The sequence below is a fragment of the Balearica regulorum genome, chromosome 1 (assembly GCF_011004875.1).
Source record: "Balearica regulorum gibbericeps isolate bBalReg1 chromosome 1, bBalReg1.pri, whole genome shotgun sequence".
Taxonomy (NCBI): Eukaryota; Metazoa; Chordata; class Aves; order Gruiformes; family Gruidae; genus Balearica; species Balearica regulorum.
The window spans coordinates 53,213,102-53,237,454 of record NC_046184.1 but is presented as its reverse complement, the minus strand read 5'-3'; the positions used below and the strand labels follow the sequence as shown (position 1 = coordinate 53,237,454).

The 24,353-nt window shown below is 42.4% G+C and overlaps 1 protein-coding gene across 6 annotated transcripts; it reads right to left on the bottom strand.

Moving 5' to 3' along the window:
• Positions 1–3,197: 3,197 nt before the first annotated feature.
• On the bottom strand, positions 3,198–23,957 carry GAS2L3 (growth arrest specific 2 like 3). 6 transcript variants are annotated; one of them, XM_075749545.1, is made up of 12 exons: positions 22,755–23,129; positions 20,762–20,798; positions 20,429–20,555; positions 19,610–19,729; positions 17,648–17,695; positions 16,578–16,746; positions 16,045–16,163; positions 14,450–14,591; positions 10,726–10,789; positions 9,905–10,043; positions 8,512–8,619; positions 3,198–7,780 (listed from the first exon to the last, which is right to left on the bottom strand). In XM_075749545.1, exons 5-12 carry the CDS (start codon positions 17,675–17,677, stop codon positions 6,392–6,394), a joined length of 2,160 nt encoding a protein of 719 aa, XP_075605660.1. In that variant the 5' UTR covers positions 17,678–17,695; positions 19,610–19,729; positions 20,429–20,555; positions 20,762–20,798; positions 22,755–23,129; the 3' UTR covers positions 3,198–6,391. The 6 variants fall into 6 exon arrangements, with proteins under 6 accessions (XP_075605660.1, XP_075605706.1, XP_075605689.1 ...); XM_075749591.1 differs by having other exon boundaries at positions 20,501–20,555; XM_075749574.1 differs by lacking the exons at positions 20,762–20,798; positions 22,755–23,129 and adding an exon at positions 23,700–23,957.
• Positions 23,958–24,353: the final 396 nt, after the last annotated feature.

Here is a 24,353-nt window from a genome sequence, read left to right as displayed (position 1 = left end):
ATTTAAATTTCACACAATTTATTTTTCAAAAGTTCTAGTAAGGAAGTGATCTTCAATCTTGGCTCTTAAAAAAAGAAAATAATGAAAAGATTTTCAAAAATGTATTTGCATGAAATGAAAGGGTCTTATAAAATTAAACATCTCTTGCATTATTTATTGCATGCCACATCTGGATTTTGCTAGCTAAAAGGTTTAATTTTAATCAAAGAGAAAAGTTTTGCCTGTGGATTTTAAGAGAAGTTAAAGGTCGTACACTGGTGGAGTAGCCTCTATTAAATTCATATTCACCACGTGGCCCCAGAGCACTCACTCATCTGACAAACAGATTTCAGTTTTCCTGTAGCAAAATAGAGAAGGAACTGTATAGTTTGATGTTCAAAGTTATGGCTGCTTGAATTTTTAGAAGGAAAACTGCCCTGAATTTTATCAGATTTATACGTGTGTATATATATATATGAAATTACTGAGCCATAACTGAAATTCTTTGAACTGCATACATATTTTACTGTGCATTCATGCACATGTACTTCACCAGTCCAAACTCAGTTTTCCAAATGTTAATAGGTATATGGTGTTCATGTTTGGGGGTTTCTTCTATGTCACATACTGCCATAGAAAGGAGAACGAGGTTTTGAGGTGTCACAGAGCAGCCCAGTTCTGCAGGGCCCTTGTATCAGCCACAAAACGTCTAAGGCGGCTACAGTTTTCAGTGACTGGCCTGCTGTTTCTTGAGCTTTTTGCTGTCAGTCCTAAGTGAGGTACATTTTAGCCATCTCAAGGCATCTTCCTATGGGGCTCCAAATCCATTTGAATGGCGTCTACCTTTTGCTCATTTCATTCTGAACAGAATTTGCCTACAGGATGGTCCAGTTAGCTTTGCCTAAGTAAAACGCCTGCTAGTATTCATTCATTCACTATGTGAAATATGTAGGGCTTTGGGAAAAAGACAGAAAGATTAATGTGTAGCTTCACATGAACTCTTTTCATGCTTCAGTATGGCTTTGGAATATGTCCTCAGAGTATTTGATCCAGTTCATGTATTTGTAATGTGTGATAGACCATCGGCTACCAAAGGACTTGGATAGCAATGGCATCGAAGAAAGCAGTTCTGCTGATTCAAATGAGGGACCTACATAAGCTGAAAGAACTAGACGGAGATGACTAGATGGGAACCTTTAGCGTGAATATGCTTAGGCCCCCTCAAGTTTTACTACAGTAAAAATCTCTGCTAGCTACACTTTGATCAACATGAACAACAGGATCTAATCCAGTTTGTCATTCCAGAAGCAAATATTAACAGAGTATTGCAAGGATTTCTCCTTATACCAAAGGAAATCTGGTCTAACTAAAGTATATCATAAACGTTATTTACCTAACACACTATCATGTAGTAGCGACAAGCAGGATCACTCCATGCAGCCTTCCCCAGCTTAAACACTACCAAGTAATAGGAGTGCAGATGCAACTTCAACCATCTGTCCTTCCCTCCTTCTCTTCAGGAGAGCAGATCTAAATTGAAGAGCTGCAGTTAGATGTACAAAAGCTATAGGGCATACAGACTTGTTTTGGCCACAGAGGGATCGTGATGAGAAGAAGAGGGAGAAATGTGTTCTGTTGACTGAACAGCTGAACTTTTGTTGAGTACATGCAGTATATTGTCACAATTAAAAAAAAATTGCGCTTTTCTGACAGCCAGACTTACAGTATTTTAATGAGGAATAGAGCATTTTGGCAACTACTGTAGGGAATCTGTTAAGTACAAGACAATGTAATAGCCACGCAATTACTAGAAAAGTATGGACAACTGTGAAGAGCATGACAGTTGTACTGAGCAATATACTTCTGGCAAAGGAAATTGAAACGTGGTTGCAGGCCATTTTGTTGGGGAGTTGCACACTGTCAGCACAAGGTAGAGTGCAGAAAAGCCTGGCTTCCCCAGGTTAGGAACTCCATGTGGGAGTAGCAGCTGAAGCCCTACGTTAAGCACCTGGAATGCGCCAGAGACGCTATTCTGATTTTGATGCACACATAGGTTTCATGAGGAACTAGCATTTCCCATTGCCTAGTTCTGAGCAGGGCCACAACCTGAAATTACACTCTTCAATGGAGTGTAGCAAGAGCGCAAGATTTCAGGAATGCCTCTCCACTGAGTTAGAAGAATGGCTTTGGACTGCAGATACTAGAAGCAAGCCCCTTTTTTTCAAAAAAGCTAATACCAGTGCTATATACCTACATGTAAAAAATATGAATGATCCCATCTTTTCTATTAAGGTCTAAAGGCTAGAAAGCTAACCCAGGAAGGAGGCGACCTCACTTTATCCTCATTCAGAATAAAACATGCAATTTTCAGCAATGAAAGCAGTTTTGAAGTAGGAAAAATATCTTCCATATGTCCTTTTAAAGTTTAATGGTGGACAGTAAGTGATTTAAGACTCACTGGGACAAGGAGACATGACGTTGTAGTCTGATGGTTAGGATACTTACTCGAGAGAGTCTTGGGCTGTCTTTGTATTTTATCGGCCAGCTGTAATGCCACCATCTCTTAAAAGAAAGCCGTAACTAACATCTTTGCAGGGCTTGGCCCTGTAGGAGCGAGTACTGCAGATGCTACAAGAATGCACTTACTAGACAAAGCTGAAGTGGAAGGGTAAGTATATCTATATGATTAGGCACCAGCATCAGACTGGCAGGAACTGAAGCCACTTTGGAACAGGCAGAGAACTGCAAGTATTAAAACATTTAAAAAAAAAATCAAATAGGGAGACAAAAAAAAGTTAATTAGGTGACTCCAGTGAGAAGACCCAATTCTCCTTACAATAAAACCAATGAAGTTTCTGCTACTGATGGCAACAGAAGCAGATGTAACCATGGAAAACACTGGTACATAAGTGTTTTGTATTTCAAGTAGAGCTGCAAAGAATGAAACTCTCAGGTATATCTGAAACTACTCAGGCACATTGTCAGCTAGGAAAGAGTAGGAAGCCCCTTCTACCCAATTAGTCGTACTGAAACCAGGATCAGAGTAGAGAGGTCTTGAACTCCATACAAAGCAATGGACTAGAAGCAGCTACTGATGTCTTTATAATAGCCTGAGATGGAAGCTACTATTTATATGGTGGTAGAGTGAAAACATAAGCCCTCTGAAATCAGTTCTCTTTCCCTCCCTGCAAAAAGATGACAGTAGAAAAAAAAATGTATGCATGTAAAAAAGGTGCAGTGTATGTTTATTTAAAATAAGTACTTGTACAGAAGGACATCAATAACACAGAGAATTAAGTCAGATTCTTGCTCCAAGTTATCTTCCCCTCACAAAAAGTAATACAAGCTGAATATTAGACTTGCTATTTGGCAATGTAAACATTGCATGTAAACATGGTTACATTTAATTCCTGGCTCACCTCGTGTTACATGACACCCATAGTTAGAATATGACTATAAAGTTGGAACAATATTCACAGAGGCTGGAGCATGCTCAAATACACTATTTTTTCTAATTAAACCAAACCAAGCCTACCCATATGCAACAGGTGAACCATATTTAGATTAGGTGATCAAGGTTTCAACTGTAAAAGGAATTCTTTTGCCTTCTTCAGTGCCAGTTTCCCAGCTTATGCTTTTTATTTCATTTTGAACCACAAAATTCAGTCTATTACATGAGATAAAGGATCACAAAGATGAAGCCATCCACCTCATTTCTTATTTCTGAAGTTGTAGTTCAAAAAGGCAGATGCTGACATAGCATTATACTGAGATCCAAGAGTCTCAGTGATTAAATTCCTACTATACTTGTAAAAAGTTCAGAAAAGTGTTGTGGGTTGACCCCAGCCAGCAGCCGAGCACCCGCACAGCTGCTCACTCTCTCTCCCCTCCATCCCAGCAGGACAGGGAGAGAAGAACAACAAAAATCAAGAAAACTCACAGGTTGAGATAAAGGCAGTTTCAAAAGTGAAGGAAAGAGGAAAAACCAAACCACTGAGTGATGCAAAGGCAATCACTCACTACCTCCCACAGACAGACCGACGTCCAGCCAGTCTGCAACCACCCACCCTGGAAGCCAAACCACCGCCACCCACCTTCTTCCTCTACCCCATTTTTATTGCTGAGCATGACATTATCTGCTATGGAATAGCCCTTTGGCCAGTTCAGGTCAGATGTCCCAGCCATTTCCCTCCCAAACTCTTGCCCACCCCCAGACTACTTGTTGTGGGGGCAGAGTGGGAAAAAGAGAAAGCCTTGTCCCTGTGCAAGCACTGCTCAGCAACAGCCAAAACACTGGTGTGTAATCAACAAGGGTTTAGTCACAGATCTGAAACACAGCACCATACGGGATGCTGTGAATAAAGTTAACTCCATCTCAGCCAGACCCAGTACAGAAAGAAACCCCAAGAATTCAGCTATTGATCTGCATGAGATCTATCACATCATAGCTCACCATCTGGAAGCCCAAAATCAAAAGCATGTCATCTACTGTAAAATGCTTGCAGCATATGAAACAGTTGCCAAATTTATCAAACCTGAAAGCAGTCCACTACAGTCACTACTATTAACATTTGCAGTAGTGGCTTTGACCAGTGTATTTATAAAACAAGTAAGCAGTAAGGCCTTCCCCAAACGTACAACTTTGTATGTGAGCTTGTGGAACTTGTGTCCATGTTGTTAAAATTGATCTGTTTTCCTCCTACAGTTTGGATATTGTTATTTACTGATTACTCCCAGCAGGTTGTAAGCAGTATTGTACAGTAGATATGCATAAATAGAATAATAAATAAAAAAACCTAAAAAGGTGCCCAGAAAGGCAGCTCAATGACTTTGCCACTGCACATGAGAACTCATTATTAGCTTATGATGCTTGCTTACTCTAGTTCCAGGGGAAAAAAATAATATTAAATATACAACATCAGAAGCTGCAGTTTCCATGTCTCTCTTCTCCTGGGATAAGTAAATATCCTGGGAGTGGAGAGCAGAAGTGATGGTCTGTGGAAGTCAGCAGTGTCTCTTCGCAGAACCTGAGAGCTCCTCGGTGTTCGTAGGAACGACTGTTCATTAGACCCAAAATATCTCACACAAGGCCACCCCCAAAGACAGTAGTTTTTATTCATCTACCATGAGACTCACTTCTGTCAAGGGTAAAGGTGTTGAGCACCACAGACGTTTAACCTACTGCAAGCGTTCAGGAGTTGAGAACATAAACAGTGCGTAACTTTTTGGCAGTTTCAGATGTTTAAAGGCAACTGTAGTCCCTCATTACCTCTTTGGGAAACTACTCCTCACCTCTAGAGAGTAATACAGGAGAGTCACTAAGGTGGTCTCCATAAATAAAACAAAAAAGACTACTGCATATTAAGACTGCCCACAAAAATTAACCTTTAGCACGGAGAAGTATTTAGCAATTGCGTTTTACATGCAAAGGCCACTCCTGCAGCACAGTAAGGCTCTGCCGGTGTAGGTCAGTACTTGCAGCTCTGCATCGCTGGAGCAGGAGCTGCTTTGGGGCTCCATCCCTGGGAAAAGTGCCCTCTCAGCAACTCAGGTGCTTCTCTCCATGCTGCAAGAGCTTTCGAGCAAAGAATGGGCTCGCTTTTAGGCAGACATGAACATGAACTAAGCAAGGTTTTCTGCCCAGGGTTTTAAAAGTAGCATTGCTCACTGGAGAGATCTGTCACCAATTTGAGAGGCTAAGGCACAACGGGAGAGCGCAATCAAGGCCATGATTTTCGATGTCCAACTTAACACGAACCAAGAAGGCTCCACTTCCAAGCGAGCTGAAGCCACTTTAAGGCACATGGGGGGCACAGTGAACACTGATAATAGCAGCTGTTAAATCTAAACATGACTAGAGATGTCTTTCTCTTTGCAATACATGCAGGCAACCCAAATTTGGGTTCTGGGACACTGGTGAACTAGAAAAACCCCATAGCTTTGTGTGAATTATTAGAACTTTTACAGCTCGTGCACAACTCTATCACTTGTCACGAGCCTCGATGCAGATTTGCCAGAGCCACCAGAATTGCTCAGGCTCTGCCCTGAGTAGACATTTCTTGGGCAGGCTTCGCTTTTTTGAAAACGAGCAGCAGCAAAAGCAGCAGCCCCAGCTCCCCTTTCCTTTCTCCTGCCTTCCCCGCAGCAGGGCAGGCTAGCAGCAAACAGGGATATTCTTTATTCCATGGTGCTACGCAGCAAGCAAGCTCACTTCTAAATATATTCAAATAGAAGTTTCTAAACTGCAAAATAAATACCGTTCTTACTATAAGTTATGCAGAAAAGTGTAGGTTATACCTAATATTTCAGGGTAAATGTAGTGTTATGTAACTTTTTTCTTGTCCTCAGTGTAGCAGATACTAGAGGCCCATGTGAATAAAATTAAGATTTCCACAGAAAGTAACAAATAAGTTTACTTTCTGGGTTTTTTACTCCCTGTCATAACAAAATAGTGATCATCTTGCTTGCTCTTCATAAGAGGACCTTTTGGTACACCAGGCGTTCCTTTGTTACATGCCGTTGCTGATTTTCCCTTAGGGAGAGGCTTCTTGGTTGCTGGGGCCAAACCTTCATTCACTTGCAAGTTTTTGGTTGAAGGCTGACCTTTTGCAGAAGGCTGCGCTGGCTTTTTGGTCACTGCTGCTTTGGCTGAAGTTTGAGGAAGCCGTACAACAGATAAGGGAGTGCGTTCAGGAGGTTTGGATGAAGTGGGTCCAACCTGAAGGGGTTTACTGACATTTGGCTGCTTATTGACAGCTGATGATACGTTTTTGCTTGCAGATACCAGCGTAGGTGGTGACTTTGATGCTTTGCTAACTGCAAGGGAAGGTGCAGAAGCTGAGTGCTTTAGGACTGAAGCACCTTTCAGGTTCCCTGCCAGGTCAGAAGCTGTTTGTGGACCCTTCTGAGAACGCTGAGATGCAGTTCCTGAGGTCTGAATAGCATTTTCAGACGGAGGTTTTGCAAGGAGCTGCTGAGAACGTGCAAACTTGGCAACAGAACGCAGATTTGTAACAGGCAGCCGAGCAGCCCTTGGAGCAACCGAATTCGCTTTGGTTTTAGTGACAGGTACAGGTTTGCACTTAGCAGGGATATGCTTCTGTTTTGAAGCTATTGTTTCAGCTGTCCCAGGCAAGTGAGATGGCTGTTTTTTAGAGGATGAGAGAGCAGGACTCAGCGCTGGTGCTGAGGAGCTCTGAGCCAGGGCAAATTTCACCTTGGGAGCATCGGGGGATCGAATACGTTTGCGCAATGTTTCGGAGTGAACAAGAGCCGTTCTCATTCTTGCAGATGAAGAGCTTTTGCTTACAGGCTGCGAAGGAGCAGAAGCTGGCGAGTTGTGCGCAGGAGACTCCAGTTTCTTTGAGGTGCCAGCTAATGGTTTGAAAGGAGACTGCACGCCTGTCACTGAAGACCCTTGTAATTTGGACCTGACTGTCAATGACTTGGCTGTGGAGGATGGGGGCATCAGCGCTTTTGGTGATGCCAGGGGAGGGGACCGAGGACGTTTATATAAAGCCTTCTTGGCACTGGCCCCGAGAGCTGAAGCAGGAGTAGGTGGTTTTGATGGCTGCTTTTGAAACATATTGACAGCTGACATTGGATTCATGACAGGAGGCTCCTGAGTTCTAGCTGACAAGTTGGGGACACTGTCACTGGTGACCCCTTTCTGAAACGCCAGGATTTTTTGTTCCAGAGTTGCAAACTGAAGCACTCGGCACGGATCATATTTAAGCAGAAAACCTTGAAGAGTGTCCCAGCCTCCACCAACACGTACCATCACATGCTTGCCGTGTAGCATCTGAGAATGGAGGAAGAGGGGATGGGAGCAGGAGAACAAGAGAAACTTCTATCTTGTTTTATGCAGCACTCTGTCTTCATCTTACATTAAAATCTATTGAAATTAACTGAAAATAGGACCTCCTTTCTTACAGAGAAACATTTCAAAAAAGGAATTATGTTATAAATAAGGCCTGTACTTCCCAATCTTTTCATTAGATAGTTTCTCCTGCAGAGACAGTCATTATGCATCAGGAAATAATGAAAGCATATATACAGAAGACAGTTTAACAATCCTGTCAGCATCTTCATTTAGTACACAGAGGTTTGGATACAGGTTTTGTTCAAATTATGGATGTCCTCGTAACATTTTAATCTCAGAAACTCTTATTCCTGCTGAACAAGGCAGTCAACTATCCTACAAATTATAAACCCCAAGCATTCAGATTTTGAAACAAGCAACGTTCTCGGGATATTCTATTGCATTACCCTTATTTATATTGCAAGTTCCTACTGAAATTTTAGAAAGACCACAGAAAAATATTAACTTGCTTAGTTTAGTGTGGTTGTAAAATCAATACTTGTAAGATCTAATTAGCTACACCTACTTTGAATAGGAGATTGGATGACGTGGTGTCTCAGCCTAAATCATTCTGTAACTCTAAAACAATACCATAAAAAATGAGGTATTCCACTTAAAAGCATTTCTTTCCCTATTATAAATACACATTAGAAATCTGAGAAACTACTTACTCGTATGAAGAGTATTTTATCTCCAAGTCTATAACGTCCCTCCGATAAGTATTCAATTGAAAATCGATGTGAACAACTACAGGGAGGATCTTCTGCTATATGTTTAACCTAGTTATTAAAATTCAAAGCATTCGTTAGTATTTTGACAGAAGTTTAACAGTTTATTCAGATATTCAATACAAGAAAAGATACTAATACCTTCATCCCAATTTAAGAAAACACTAGAATTCTGCTCCCTCACAAGAAAATCTCAGCTACATAGCTTCAAAATGTAGAATAAAAGATTAAAGGAAAGAACAAACTGTATGTACAAATATTTTGAGCTGTTCCAATCCAGTTTTCATTATTTCTTCAATTTGAAGTTATTTCTACTTTCCTTTTTAAGATTTGTCCATAACACTATGCATAGTAGCATAGTGTCCGTAACACTATGCATAGTAGCATACAACCACAACCTTGTAAAGACACTGTGATAGTCTCTAGAAATTGAAACAAGTGCCTGGGTCTCTCCTGTGACTGAATCCATTGCTACACCTGACCCAGGGCTACTTCAGCATTCTCCTTAATTTTTATAAGGCTTTCATAAGTTAATCTTCTATGTGACAGCCAAGAAGGAAACCACTGAAAAAAGGAGAAAGGTAGTCCCCAAATAAGCCCAGGGTTAGAGAAGATGTGCCTCTTACAGCCACTTAGAAACGTAACGAATTGGAAGGTCAAGACTATTGCCAAGCAGGAAAAATTGTGAGACTTTTCAGAGAGCGAGGATCTGGTGGCTGACATTCCCAAAGAAGCAGAAGTTTTACATTACAACACAGAAGACCTTTAAATCAAATGAATTTTAAAGTCTCAACATGCATTTTTAAGCAAAATAGGGGAGTTGTTCATCATTTCTTTTGGACCCATTCACAAGATGTACAAATCATTTCCTTTTCTGCATACATATTCATTTCCAGTTGGTACAGCTACAGAGGTTTTATTTAAAGTCTTTTTCAAAAGAGTTTCATCAAAGCTTACTTTAACATTTGATGAAGTTTTATGAAAACATCAAATTGAAGAGAAGCATACATTACAGTCATAGAATATTGACACACCAGAAAAACAGAATAAGAATATTTCTTAAATAAGCAATGAAGCGGGGGGGGGGGGGGGGCGGGCAGAAATCAAGGCAAGTTATGTGCACTGATGCCTTAACTCCAAAACACATGACAGCATTTTTACATTAAAAACAAAAAAAAAAGTTGTTCGAAAGAGGTGCATACCCTTCTGTTTTCTATTTAAGGAGGCTCACAAATATTAGATGAAAGGCAGCCTGTGTTTACTGAGCCAGATCACACAAGTACTAAACTTAGAGTTTGATTTAAAGCCCAAATCACAGTAAGTACGTAATACTTACTGCCTCATGTAGCTCCCCATGGTGACAACATGACTTTGCTGTGCTAACAGGTGATGGTGGTCCAGAGGTCATCAGCAGCGTTTCTTCTAGCTCAATTTCCTTCTCTAGTTTTACTAGTACAGGAGGTTCAACTCCATACCTCAACACAAATACAAGAGTAGAGAGCTTAATTGCTGAAGAAAACAAAAAGAAACCGATGATAACAAACACGCAAAATTCTGAGTAGCTCGACTGACAGGGAACAGCAGTATATCACTCAGAGGAACAACTGCCTTGATAATGCAAAGAGAAGGAACAACTCTTCAGTTTCTAGCAGAAGTCCTCCCAAAGGTGGTCTTGGAGCTACCAGACAAAGCAGTAAAAATACTGCCAAAATTACATAATTTACATCACATCCAATTTAGATAAACTATCTTAAAGCTTCCAGCTCTGCATTAGAAATAACTTAAAAGTCTAAATTTAGAGAATGATAAAGAAATACCTACCAAAAGTTTAAAAAATAAAGACCTTAAAACTGTATTTCATGTTCAGTGAGTTCTTCCAAGATGTACACATATCTATAAACTGAATGTAGTATTTAAACATATAGCTATAAAACCCAGTGTCGATCAGCACTTCTCCATGAAAAGAGTCGGAAATATTTGAAAAAGTATGCATATTGTACTGCGGTCCTAGAAAAGTTACTCATTACTTTCTGCACAGAATTAACATCTACTGCATTGCACTTAATGATTGCTGATTGTCTTAACTTTGTCTTAGATTTTACTTAACAGAAAATGTGTTCTTCAATTTCTTGTTAAGAGCATGTATGGATCACATACCTGGATACAATGCGTCCAATTTCCAACAAACAAAGATACACTTGTCTTGGATCCTTGTGCAAAACTAAAAGGAAAGAGAATAAAAGGGAGTTACAGCTCATATTTACTGTGGGGAGGCCTGTGCAATTAGGTACAGAGAAGGGAAGTAAGGACTAGATGACTATTCTACCCAGAGGCAAGCTACATTATCATGGATAAAGCACTATGTGCTTTCCGACTTTAATTTTCTATTCCATAATGCCATCCTGGCACTCCTGAAATCAAACTCTTCTCCACCTCCTAAGAGAAATACGCTTTATTTGATTTTATGCCACTCTTTCTTGATATGAACTGGAAAGAGATCTGAGAGCTTTCCCTTCCCTATCCCCAAATATATTACAGCAGTCTTAAAGATGAAATGCATTTGACAACTGCAAATAGGAAAATATACTCCATCTGTTCACGCTTGTGCACACAGACACAGATAGGCACACACACTCTATAGGTGAACAACTGTAGGAGAATACACTGCCAGGGGTCCAGCTGACAAGCGGATGGCTATGCAGCCAGTCAGCCTAAGTGGTTTAAACCCTTGGCTGTGAAAGAATAATCCGGGTGTTTGTTACTACTTCAGTAAGCAACAGATCCTTTTTCTTACGACGTTAAAAGTTCTGGGTGCCAGGAGGGTCCATCCATGCGGCAGGTTCACCCAGTTGCACTAGAAGATACCACTTTGCCAGTGGCAGCTCCCCTACCCCATGCCGTACCTTCGTTTTACCCCTCCCTATCAGCCCCCAACTCCTGCCCCACCCAGCCAAAGGCTTTCTTCAGAATTTGGTATCTTTGTGAGGATCTATCTGAGAAAGAGGGTCAAAACCCCTGACTGTAAGAAGGAGGTGAGAATGACATTGGTTTAAGAGGCAAACACTCAGATGCAAACATCGGATGCTGGTTGCGATCACAGGAAAGACGCAACACTATAACAGCTATGTTAGTAGCACAGAGTTTTGCACTAGGCTTTGCTTCTCAAGGACTGTGCCCACGTTAACCCAGCTAGTGCACCCCTCAGTTCAGAGTGGCTCTACGCTTGCCTGCATAGACACACTAAATCACGATGTGGAGAGCCGAAGAATGAGATGGAAGAGCAGAGTGATAGCCAAATGGTGTGTAGGTGACAGTGGCAGTTCTTCTGGGTTTTCTTGACAATGTTGAAATGAAAACATTCAATTATTTTTACTGCTGCACTGAAGAATAGAAGAGGCAGAAGAAAAGCAATGTTTGTTTTGGTTTCTTGCAACTTCCATCTTTAAGTGTGCAAGAAAAAGAAAAAAAGAAACGAGGGCCATGAACAGAGAATGAAAACAGTTTAAAAATTCCACACACAGGTAACTACTTCCTCCCCTGCCCCCATTTAAGCCTCAAAATTGAGATGCTCTCAAAATGTTCTAAGAACATAGTTGTAGGAATGCTCTAGAAAAAACAGCTATGTGCTTTCTTAGCCAGCTAGGTATACTGCCTAATAACTCAGAAACCAAAGGCTGGGAGAAAGGTCATTCAATTCCCCTCCACCTATACACACGGCACTGTTCTTTTCCCCCACCACCAACCATCAAGTATAAGAAATGTGAAAAGCCACAAATACAATTTTCATATGGTGTAACATTTATATAAATAAGTCTAGCTTTCTTCATATTGTGCAGTAACAATATTCAGTAGAAAATGGAAATTCACTCTGAAGAGAAGCCTAACGAGCCAGCTCTACATTTACAAATGAAATCTAACATCTTTCTGATGTTCAATTTGACATTTAAAATGACTTTGCTTTAAATAAGACTGAAGTGTTTCCTAAAGTATAAGCTGAGTATGAAGTCAGATGTTCTTGTTTACATCATCTACTCCAGTTTGCAAATCTACTGCTAAAAAGATCTGATTATGAAGGGTAAATCTAGAAAAGAAAGTTGGCACAGCCATAATCTAAAAGGTACTAGAGGTCATTTCATCTTTTTAAATTTTTTTTTCATGTTTTTGTCAGCTGTAACAGAAGAGGCATAATTTGCCTGAATCCAGAAGAGAAAAATCCTTAGCAGAGATCAAGACATTTGGCTTGATGTCAAACGGCATCCCCTCATGGCTACTCTCTGCTGTCTCAAGAGCCACTTAATTTATTTCCTTCACAGCCATCCACACTTTTCAGGAGGTGTTGCTATCTGTATCTGATGAGAAAAGGGAGAAAAGGACAATTGTCAAATTGTCTTTCCCCTACCTCATTCATAAAGAATGGCTCCGAAGTTTGATGGAGATCATCAGTGGAAAGAATGTTTCATCAAGGAGGCTGCAAGTCTGCTCATTGCGACTGCCAAAAAGGCTCACAGAAGATATTTATGCCACAAAGCAAGCTTGTGTCAAGAGTTACAGTCAGACTTCAAAACACTTCTTGGCTATGAGTGAAAGCCACAGCATTAGGAAATCCTGTCTGCTTATCTCAGGGAAGCTAAACAGGTTCTAGTTACCTTTCCACTTTCAGGAACTAAGATGTTTAAGCAATACAATTCATACAAGTTGAAATGAAAAAAAAATATTAAAACTAATTTTCTTATAGCTCAGCTCTACTCATCTGTATTTCATGGCACTGAAAAAAAGATACACTCCCTAGTTAAATCAGAATAAGACAGATGCAAATGAGGATATTTTCTCAACTATTTTAAAAAGTAGAGAAGGCATGGGCAGTCCAACTAGCAGGGAGGAGGGCTTAAAAGAAAAGCTGTTAAGGAAAACAGTGCCTGCCATTTAAATAGCATTAAATGGCACAAAGACTTCAAGAAAATCTAGTAAATATTGTGACAAATTCATTTGATTACTGAAAACAAAGGTACTTTGCAATTTTTTGCTATTCTGCTTGATAGGCAGACATTTCGCCTTTTTTAAAAACAAAACAAAAAAACCATAGTATTTGGCTTGCCACAGAAAGGTTTGTATTAATTAATTTTCACTGACATAATAGCTGGTTGAAGAGCATTTCATTATTTACTATGCAATGAAAGTACAGTTTCTCTTAATTAACAGTCAAAAATTTTTATTCCATCTGGAAGTATCAGTCTAGAAGCTCTTTAAGGGACAGACTGTGCACTGGGGCAGGCATACACACAGTTGGCAATATTTCTTTTTATAACTATCTTATTAAATGGGAAAATACAAATGGTTTATAGTCATGTCAAGCAGGTCCTGAAGTAAATGTTAATTACCAACAGACTGTTGTCACTTCAGGCACAACGTCCTGATGTAGTTACCCAATTTAGGAGTCATGAATGCATTATTCTGAGGGATTTCTGCAATAAGAACGAGCTCTAATACCAAATAAAGGATCTTATTGTAAGTTGACTCCATGGCACTGTGGTCTTCCCGCACAGGGAAAGCAAAACCACACTCTTCTCCTCTGTTTCTCAGTGGGCCTCTTTACTGAAGGAAAACATGTGAGTTTATTGCACAGCTGTCACTCCTCCCTTCCTCCCACACAGTAACTTTTAGAAGGCTGGAAAAGCATCACACAAGTTAGAGCGGTCACTGAACTAATTTTTTCAAGGCTTTTAAATGAACATTGAGTTAAAATAAATAAAAGCATGAATAGCTTGCACAAGACAGGTACAGTTGTGAGAAAGGCTTCACAAGACTATACACAAGAGACTTCCCTGAGCAGGTAGTTACCCACAAACAGATCAAAGTAAGTCTTACAAAAAGATAGATTTACCTAAACCTTCAGATTCAAAGAGATAAGTCTCATCAACTCCAATGGCCCTACACCAGTTAAGAAAGTTGGCTGTATTATCTCTGGCAAAAAAAGATCCTGATGGAGCATCCTTCTTACACGGGACTTTTCTCATAGGAAAATTCTGGCAAGGGAAGAAAACAAAAAGTACATTGTGCACATCAACATTGCCAAGAGATTTCAAAGCATATTTGCAAAGGAAAATAAGCCCTAAATTCAGAATACAGAAACAGTGGTTAATAACTGTTTTGTGTTCAACCCACCATATATTCTATTCAAAAAGCTACGCTAATGTAGAAGGCATTCCACCTTATCTTTCTGAACAGTCACTGAGTGAACAATCCTCAGCTCTGCAACCTCTCCCAGAACTGCCCATACAGATGCTTCCCCATTTCCCCACATGCTGGGTTAAAAGTCTTATTGGTGGTTTCACAGGTCTAGATAACTATTCCCCCTTCACAAGCTCTGTTCATAGCAGCAGAATGAGCAGAGAGAACCCCAAATCAACTAAACTATACTTAGCTGCCAGAGTTCAACATTTTAGAGCCCATTCTTGAAAGTGGAGGGAATCAGAAGGGAGCAAAGGGCAGTTTCCTTTAAAACAATTCAGTATGTACTTGTTTTTTAAATTGGTATCTTCAAAAACTAAAGAAACAGTTCAAAGGTACACAAGTTGGGCATCTTGTCCTCCTTAAAAAAAACCCTACGGATTTGCAACATTCATATAGCTCTTGTATAAATAGCACCTGGCATCCTGAGATTGCTGTATTGTGTCCCCCCCCAATTAAAAATAATTCTAATATTAATAATTATATTCCTTACTGGTAAATATCCATTATTTAAAACTACTGTCTTACTAGATAAAACAGTAAAAGTTAAACACAAAAAACGCCTGTTCTGGATATGGTGAAACAGTTCCTCCTGCCGCCAAGGGAAGCACTACCAATCAGGGCACCTTAGTTGGTGATCTACTATTTGACAACTGGAAGCATTGCTGTAACTATACTGGGTACCTGTACGTTGACCATACGCTACCTGCACCAGCATGACACGGTTTTATACTGCAAAGTGACACATCACTATTATTCATTGTACAAACACAGACCACAAGTTGCTTGAGATTCTCATTTCAACTCAGCCTTGGTTACTAATAAAAACATTGAAACCCATTCTCCAGGTACATCTCAATATGGGTATTTTCATGGCTAACCTAGATACTAGAGTTTAGCCACCAGTTTCTGGAGTGCCAGTGGATATGTTGTTACCAACCCACACTGATGTTCTCAGGGGAACAAAGCTCCAGACTTGGACTAGATCTTCCTCTGACACGAGTTCTACTGAAATTAAACTAAAAAAAACAACTAGCAAGGACATCAGAATTTGATTAACAAAGTGAAGAACTCCTTTGTTGCATAAGGACAGTTTATCCGTGTATAATGCCACACTGTTGTTAATCAGTCTCTGGATACACAGCACACAGAATGCCACTTTGGGGAGCCTCACCCACCTGCTTTCCTTTTAGTATTACTTACAATTAAAGACTTCATATATGAATTAAAAATCACAATATGACTCACCCTTAAATTATTTGAGCTACAACATTTTTTAATTGTGTTTTGAAGAACACCAACCAATTGGCAGAGTAGTACCCCATTATCAAGTTCTTCTAGCAGTTGTTCTGCTTTGACTTCTACTCCTAAAAAAAGGAGGTCTAATATTAGATTTACTCCACAGAAGGTAAGGAAGTTTCATATGAACTTAGAGGCAACTCAAACAGCATTCCATCCATCATATAATTTACTACAGTGTTAAAGACTGAAAATTAGTAGATATATATAAGTAAACTAAAATAAATTATCCACTTAATTAGAATTTAATTAGACTAACAAGATTCAGAAATATAAATTAGAACAATTAATCATCCTACCTCTAAGAAGTGGCAGCTAATAAAATCTGAAACCAAAACATGCATTTTAATGCAACTCCCCTAGCCATTCAGGCTCAAATACACCAGATCTTAACAGTACTATAGATATTAAGTGTCAGCATTGACTGGAATATTGGAAAGCGCTTTGAAGTTCATTAGTCAGTGATTTATTTTTAACCTCACCCAGCAAGCCAGACAGCCAGATTGACAGATCTTCTTGCATAGGCACCAAAGTTGCTTCGTGCCGCACAGATATCCATTGGTCATACAGGCACACATCTGCCAAACCTGGCCCATGTCTGGGAGTCAGAGGACTTCGGGGACTTAAGGGAAGGTCATCTCCAAACCACACCTGCAAGACAGCGAGCTCCAGTATTTACAGTTAGAAGACAAAAACTTGCAGTTCTGAATTATGCTAAAGATCTATTATTCAAAGAGTAAGTGTTCATTCCTCTTCAGACAGATACACCAAAACAACACAACAGTAATCACAAATGGTGCAGCCCTCATTAGTAACTCTGTATCAAAAGTACTTGACTTCTTTGGATTTAAAGTTACATACTTTCCTGAATATTAAATAAGGAAAACATGCATTAAATGTGTGGGTTTGGGTTTTTTTCCTCATCAGATTTTAAGTAATGAAATCTGCAGTTTATCATATAATTTACTACAGACTACTGATTTCTCTGTTCAAACATTTCAGAGGCATGATGATGTTAACAGAGGAAACGTATTCCCATGCAAGAACATAACACGTTTCTTGAACATGAATCCTTACCATTTCTCTTAAGGATTGCATATTTTCAAACTGAGAGGTACCTTTACATTTCAAGAAAAGGACCACACTGAAATTTCATGTACGAAATTCCCAAAGACAAAGAATTCTTCTGGTATTCTTAACTACTTTCCTTCAGTTCAGTGTGTGTAAAAAATATATTTATTCTTAAGTGATTAACTAGAACATAGGTTTTTTAAAAACACCTCTTCATCATCAAGCAAGTTTTTAAATAATCTCAGCCTTTGACTTCAAAATCTTCTTAGATAACAGCACTTAGGAAGAGAATCACCTATCTGATAGAACATTGGGTTATCTATCTTGTCACATTGCTCCATTTGTAAAATAAGAAAATTTTTACTTTTTTTTTTAAACTAGAGATAACTCTGCAGATTCTAGCATTTAATCTGTTTCAGGGTAGACCTTTAAATAAAAAAAAAGTATTATACAGAATTCAAACATTACAAAAGCCATTTACCTGAACTGCATTCTGCATGGTCATCTGCATTTACATTAGTTTCTTCCCCTGGGGAAAGAGAAGAGAATTTTTAATACAGTCTCTCCTGCTTTCATGAAAACCCCACCAGTGCTGTTTTGGCAAAATATGAGCGAGTCTAATCAGGAATGGAAGGGAAAAAAGAGGGAAGTATATTCACAGCTGAGGTTTTGATCCAATATTCAGTCATATTCAGTTCTCTACTCTTAAATAAAGCAGCAGTTATTACAGCACAAAGTAGCAACTAACTTTGTATGCATAAATAATACTCAAAGGTTTGCATGATTTTAAGGAGCTGCAAGGCATTTACTTTGCCAAAGAGAAATATAAATACTTCAAACCATTCTTGGATTTAACAATGTTGGCATTCGCCCATTCCTTCTAAGCTATCACAAATGTATCTTGTACATGCCTGCATATGCATATATGCATCCTGAGTTTACATTAAATACTTTGAAGATTATGAAAATCCTAAAAAGCAAGGAAATAATTTTGAAGAATGAGATTTCTTCTTGCACAGATACATGAGAGAAATCAATGCTTTTATTAATTTACGACTTTCCAGACAGCCAGCACAGGCCTACGTTTTCAACAGAATGCTGCAAACTATTGCAGCAATATGGTTATTAGGAAAATTCCCTGGCAAAACAATCCTTAAGGAAAGCTTTAGAGGCAAACTGGTCAACCCTTTCTCTTCTGAAGCCAATACAATATTTTCCAGCAATGCTTTCAATCATGGGAAAACCCAGCACAAACCCTACACTGGGCTGGGGATTGGTCAGTCTCTCCAGATAAGTTCCAGGTCTAGAGATGTGCAGTATTACCAGGTTAGCTGCATACACACATACCAGAAGGAATTTCCTCAGCATAATTCTCCACAGGGGTAGTGGAGGGCATTACAATTTCAAAATATACCTATCTGTCTTGAAGCCAGTTAAAACCAACTTTCTTGCTCCATTACTTAATAGCTGCAATAAAACTTCATAGAATCATTTAGGTTGGAAAAGACCTTTAAGATCAAGTCCAACTGTTAACCTAGCACTGCCAAGTCCACCACTAAACCATGTCCCTAAGCGCCACGCCTACGCAGTCTTCTAAATACCTCCCAGGGTGGTGACTCAACCACTTCCCTGGGCAGCCTGTTCCAGAGCTTGATAAGCCTTTCAGCCAAGAAATTTTTCCTAAGAACCGATCTAGACTTCCCCTGGTGCAACCAGAGGCTGTTTCCTCTTGTCCTGTCACTTGCTATTTGGGGAAAGAGACCGACACCCACCAGGCTACAACCTCCTCTCAGGTAGTTGTAGAGAGCAATAAGGTCTCCCCTCAGCCTCCTTTTCTCCAGGCCAAAAAAACCCAGTTCCCTCAGCTGCTCCTCCTTAGACTTGCTCTCCAGGCCCTTCACCAGCTTCGTTGCTGCTCTTTGGACGCGCTCCAGCACCTCAATGTCTGTCTTGTTGTGAGGGGCCCAAAACTGAACACAGCAGTCAAGGAGTGGACTCACCAGTGCCCACTACCAAGGGACAATCACGTCCCTAGTCCTGCAGGCCACACTCTTTTTGATACAAGTCAGGATGCTGTTGACCTTCTTGGCCACCTGGGCATCTTACTGATTAAGCTGGAAACCAGATTGCAGACACGGTCAGACAGTTTTAACTTATCTGTTTTCCTTTAGAAATAAATAACTTCCCTCTCCTGTCCCAGATGTTTATGCTTTATACATAGATGGCATTCTTCTCTCTTCCTCCATCTGTTGTACAACCTGGCCTTCCTACAACAAAAGGCTGGATAGCCCATCACAGAAGACCCAGTTCTTGTAAAAATTCTCCCCCTTCCTCTTACCAGAAAGCAGAACGGTGCTGTTTCCTCCCCATTTTTCCCCTCCCACCGCCTTGAACCTCACATGCTACATAGGACCACACATTTCAGGCATTTCAAACAACTTACCTCTATGACCAGCAAATGAGCAACCAGTTTGCTTTCAGGCTGAAGTCACTTCCTTGTATCAGGACTGCTAGAACTTCTCAAACTTTATCAGAGACATTCCAAGTGATATCTTTTCCCCTGCTTTTATTTCTAGGGGGGTAAAAAAAAAGAAAGACGACACATCCTCCTCTTGATGTCATTTTTCCTTCTATGAATGAACAAGGGAAGGGCAGTGTATATACCAAGCATTACTAATGAGCATGTTATGCTTCCCACAGCTTTGTCCAGGGGAATACATTTTCCTTTAGCATAAGAAAGCTATTGTCCCAAGAGACTCGCAGTAAGAGGCTTCATTGATTAAAAAAATAAATAAAACAACAGCAGAACAGCCAGCGGAGAAGTTGGTCTCATTAAAATAAGGAGCTCCATATAGGCTAACAAGAGCTGTAGCATACTAACTGCCAAGGGAAAACAAAAGGCAGCCTAATTCAGAGGGAACACTCAAAACACGAACAAAGCAAAATATTCACGGAGCAGCTATCACAAGAATGCTCAGCATCTGCAGTTTTGTGGCATGCCTAACAAAAAGTAGACTAAAAAACATTAAAAAAGAAAAAAAAAAAAGAGGAGCTGGAAGAAAATTGTGGCACTTTAACTGCAAGGGCCTGCTATTCTAAAACAAGTTATTTTGTAAGTCCGTATGTCAAAAGACTCTCTAGAAAGTCAAACGGCTTCACTTATAATAAGGGCATCTGAATAATGTTTAATAGAAAAACCTCTGACGATACAGACTACCCTGCCACAAATTCTGAGTTGAAAAATTTAAATAGTAACAATTACCCATTTGCAGATCCCAAACAGTCCGGCTCCGAGATCGCAGGGAATACAGATTAATGTAGCCTTATCACTTACAGGGAGAGGCGTGGGATGAGAAGACCCAGAAGTCTGCCACGTTCAAGTAGCCAGCCTGCAAAGGTGCAGAAGGTGCCGTGGTGAGGCAAATACTGCAGTACCAGGTGGAGTCATAACCAAATCTGACTTCTTCTAAAACCAGTTGGGTTCCTTGCATCAAAAAGCTGTACATAATGAATGAATCAAGTATTTGATATCTAATTCAGTCAGCTCCAGCTAGAGCCGTATCAGTTTCTACACATGCCAGTTTTTTCAACTCACCTTCATTCAACAGGCATTTGGTGTTCAGGGCTCACAGCTGTGAAAGAAAAGACCCCAGAATGAAAACATACTGTATCATGTCCCACGAATAGCCTCAGGCCATGTCATTCCCATCTCTGGGCCAGCTGATATCCCCAAGCTGCCTAGGAGGGCTCTCTACCTCCTTCACTCCATAAAACGGGGGTAGCAGGAGAAACTCGCAAGCGCTTCCCAATCAGGGCGGCAAACAGCCCAGCTCCAAGCTCAGCAAACGCAGAGGTCCCCGACCCCCAGCACCACTCCCAGAAAACATCTCATTTCTGCTGGCACTTCTGCTGCTAACAGGCTCCGTGAGACGGGAGGAGAAAAGCTGCCTAGTAGTGTCTTATGGCTGGATCAATACAGCGACACTAATTTACTGTGAGACGGGCGGTCAGCCCCAAATGATGTATTGGGGAAGGCAGGAGCTGCCTTCGGGTGGCCAACTGCCAAACCTCCAATAAAAGACTGGAGCTATGGATCAACCTTAGGAAAGAGAGGTGAGAAAAAAGGTACCCATCTTCTGACATGTGGCATAGGGACAGGCATTTCTCAAGAAAGAGGGTGCAGGCATACCCCAGACATGACCCACACAGAACAGCCTCACAAGACTGTAGTCTGCTTCTCTCTCCAGAGATGTCCACCACTTTGCAGGCAATCTGAGAAACAGTAAAGTCAGCAAATACTAAAGTGCTTTATGCAAATACTTCAGGGTGCTAAACACATGCTCTTAGATGCCACACAAGATAGCGTGCTTAGTATCAGTTGTATCAGGTTTTATAGGTCATTCACTGGGGCCCGACCAGCAAGACACGCTACACTAATTACAAGCCATTCTGTAGCACAAGACAAATGGAGTCCAAGTCCCATTTTACTTGACTGTACAGTTTACAAAAGAAACAAACAAAAAAATTAATCCACAACTCCACAGATACCTAAAACAGAGATGAAGCAGCCATTGACATAGCTTAAGTAGAACCTAAAGGGATTCACAGACTCATTAAAAAACCTTGGGTTCACAGAGTCATTTAAAAAACCTTGGGTAGAAACACTTTTACATCTTCACCTTATATTTAAGATATATCACACATCACCTTCTACTCCATCAACACCCAAAAGCAGTCACAACAGACTAATCCAGAGCAGCTGGAAACGGTAGATTAGTTTTGACAGTTCCTACTGAAACCCACGTTTTTAAACACTCTGAAATGAAAGAAGCTGTCAAGTCAGTATCTGTTGAAACCTACTACAGGATAGCCAAGATTTTTTTTGGTGCACATATCCTAACATGCAGAAGAAAAAGAGGTAGGCACAACAAGAGACATCCATGGAGCGTTACTCTCTCCTTCACTACAGCAATTACAGAGCCCTTTTGTTGCATTACTGAGTCAGCAGGAGCTCTGCTTCCCTGGGGAGGCCTCAGAGGCACGAAAGAGAAAGAACCAGACTAGTCAGTCCAAGGTGAAGGTCTTTAAGGTGGCAACCAACTCCTTACATTAAGGCACGCTGACTGCTCTCCTCTGGGACTGCCTTTCCGCACCTTGCGGTGACAGCGCACACGGCAGCGAGCCCGCTCTCCCCTTCCAAAGGGGGGCAAAGGCCCCGAATTCACCTGTCAGGGCAGAAAAACCCACTCGAAATCAGGGAGGAGCACTTCATCTCAACAGCTGGCATCTCCGCAAGAGACGTGCAGACAGCTCCTTTACCACGAGAGCATCCAGTTTGGGGAGACGCGCTGCCCCTGCCGCTCACTCACAGCCACAAAATCTTCTCTCCCTCCCATTTGCACCCCACGCTTCCTCCAGCAAAGCAACACTGAGGGGAGCATTGCTTGATGTCCAAGAGGCAGGCTGCTGGCTGGCAATAGTCAGGAGGTTTTTATTATGACTCAAATATAAAATCCTGTCTTATTATGAAAGATCTACCCAGTACATTTAGAATTACAAACATATAGGCACTAAAAGCGTACACGTACTTTTTCCCATGTCTTGAGCTGATACTATGCCAAAGGTGACACACAGCATCCCTGGAACACAGCCAGCTTTTGGCCAAAGGAAAGAGCCAGACATTTTTCGGCTTACTAAGCAATATGAATGAGTATTTTAGCCAAGAGCACTAGGGCAAATTTCCTACAAAAACAACACTGCATCCACAAACACTTGCGTGAGGCACAGGAGAGACTGGTTTGAAGGGTGTTATTCAAAAGCTCTCCCCTCTCCCTTCCCCAGGGTAAGTTTCACAGCACTTCACTACCAACATCCATGTCAGAGAGGCTAACTTGGCCGGTTGGGAGCTGCTGCCCCTGGAAGGGTGACCGAGCCCAGCCGGGCAGCAGGCTTAGCCCAATACCGGGGTCTATCCCGCCTGCGCGGGGCTCCCCACGACGTACGATGCTCAACGCGTTTTCAGCGCTCCCTACACATAGGCGTAACTAACCAAGCACCATCGCTCCGGAGCTGCGGCCCCGAGGCACGGCCGCCAGCGGGACCCTGCAGCAGCGCCCCGGTCCCCACGCGGGGCCGGACCTGCCGCTGCTCGGGCGCTCCTCATCTTCTTCGCAGGCCGGATCCGGAGTAACCGCCACACCCCGGTGCGGGAGGAGCTGCACGCTGCCGCTGACCGCTGCTGCTGCTGCCGCCGCCCTCCCCTCCCGCCGCTCTCCGACACCGTGCCCCGCACCGCGGTACTCACCGGCAACTGCCGCCGCGCCACGCCGCAACGCCCCCCCACCCGCGCCGCGCCGCGCCGCGCCCCAACACATCGCCACCCGCCCCGCGCCGGCCGCTCCGTTCGAAAGAGCCAATCAGCGTCCGCGGGGCGGGGCCAGGCGGGCGGCGGGGGGGCGTGCCTGCCGCACCTGGCCCGAGGCTGCGGCACCGCCCGGCCCTGAGCCCCCGCTCCCCGCGGCCGCCGGCCGTACCCGGTTTACCAGGGGCAGCGCGGGGGTCGCCACTGGAGCCCGCGCCGGTTTGGGTGAAGGTGCTGCATAGTGGGGCCGCTCCTCCGGTCTCCCCCAGAGACGCGGCCTTTGAGGTCAGGCCTGTGTCCCAGCCGCAACGGCGGCACGGGCAGCGGGCTGCTGGCTTGGGCGCTGCGGCAGACGGCCCGCCCGCCCGAGGGCCGCTCCGGCTGTCACGAAAGCGGGGGCTTCAACGTCCCCTCCTTTTCGTGTCACCAGCTGCGTCGGAAAGCGGTTCTGCTTCCAGAAGAAGCGGGTTTGGTCATCGGCGGTGGGAGCAGGGCGCCGGGCGCACGGCGGGCGGGGGAAGTGCGGCCCCGTGGGGGCTCTTACACCCACAGAGGCCTTTTTGCAGCAGGGCGAAGAGCAGTTTCTGCGCCCAGCGCCTTCCCCACGCTGCTCGCAGCGCAGGGCCGCTGGAGGACAGCGCGTGGGCTCCTCGGTGTCCCCGCTGCCCGGTTTCCCGTTGCTCGGAGCAGAGCCAGGCGCCAGCGGGCCGCCTGCCCTGCCTACGGGCCCTGCCACAGCACCGGGGAGCCCACGCCGCCTCGCACGGCGATCAAACACCCTCGCGTGTTTCGGGGCTGCTGCTGAGCCGCTAAGCACCAACAATCA

Coding starts and splice junctions, on each gene's coding strand:
- GAS2L3 (XM_075749574.1), bottom strand. CDS start 17,677: ATGCAGATGACCATGCAGAATGCAGTTCAG. Junction 14,592..16,044: donor GTAGCTCAAATAATTTAAGG/GTGAGTCATATT, acceptor TTCCCTTGCCAG/AATTTTCCTATGAGAAAAGT. Junction 10,790..14,449: donor CTTTGAATCTGAAGGTTTAG/GTAAATCTATCT, acceptor CTTTCCTTTTAG/TTTTGCACAAGGATCCAAGA.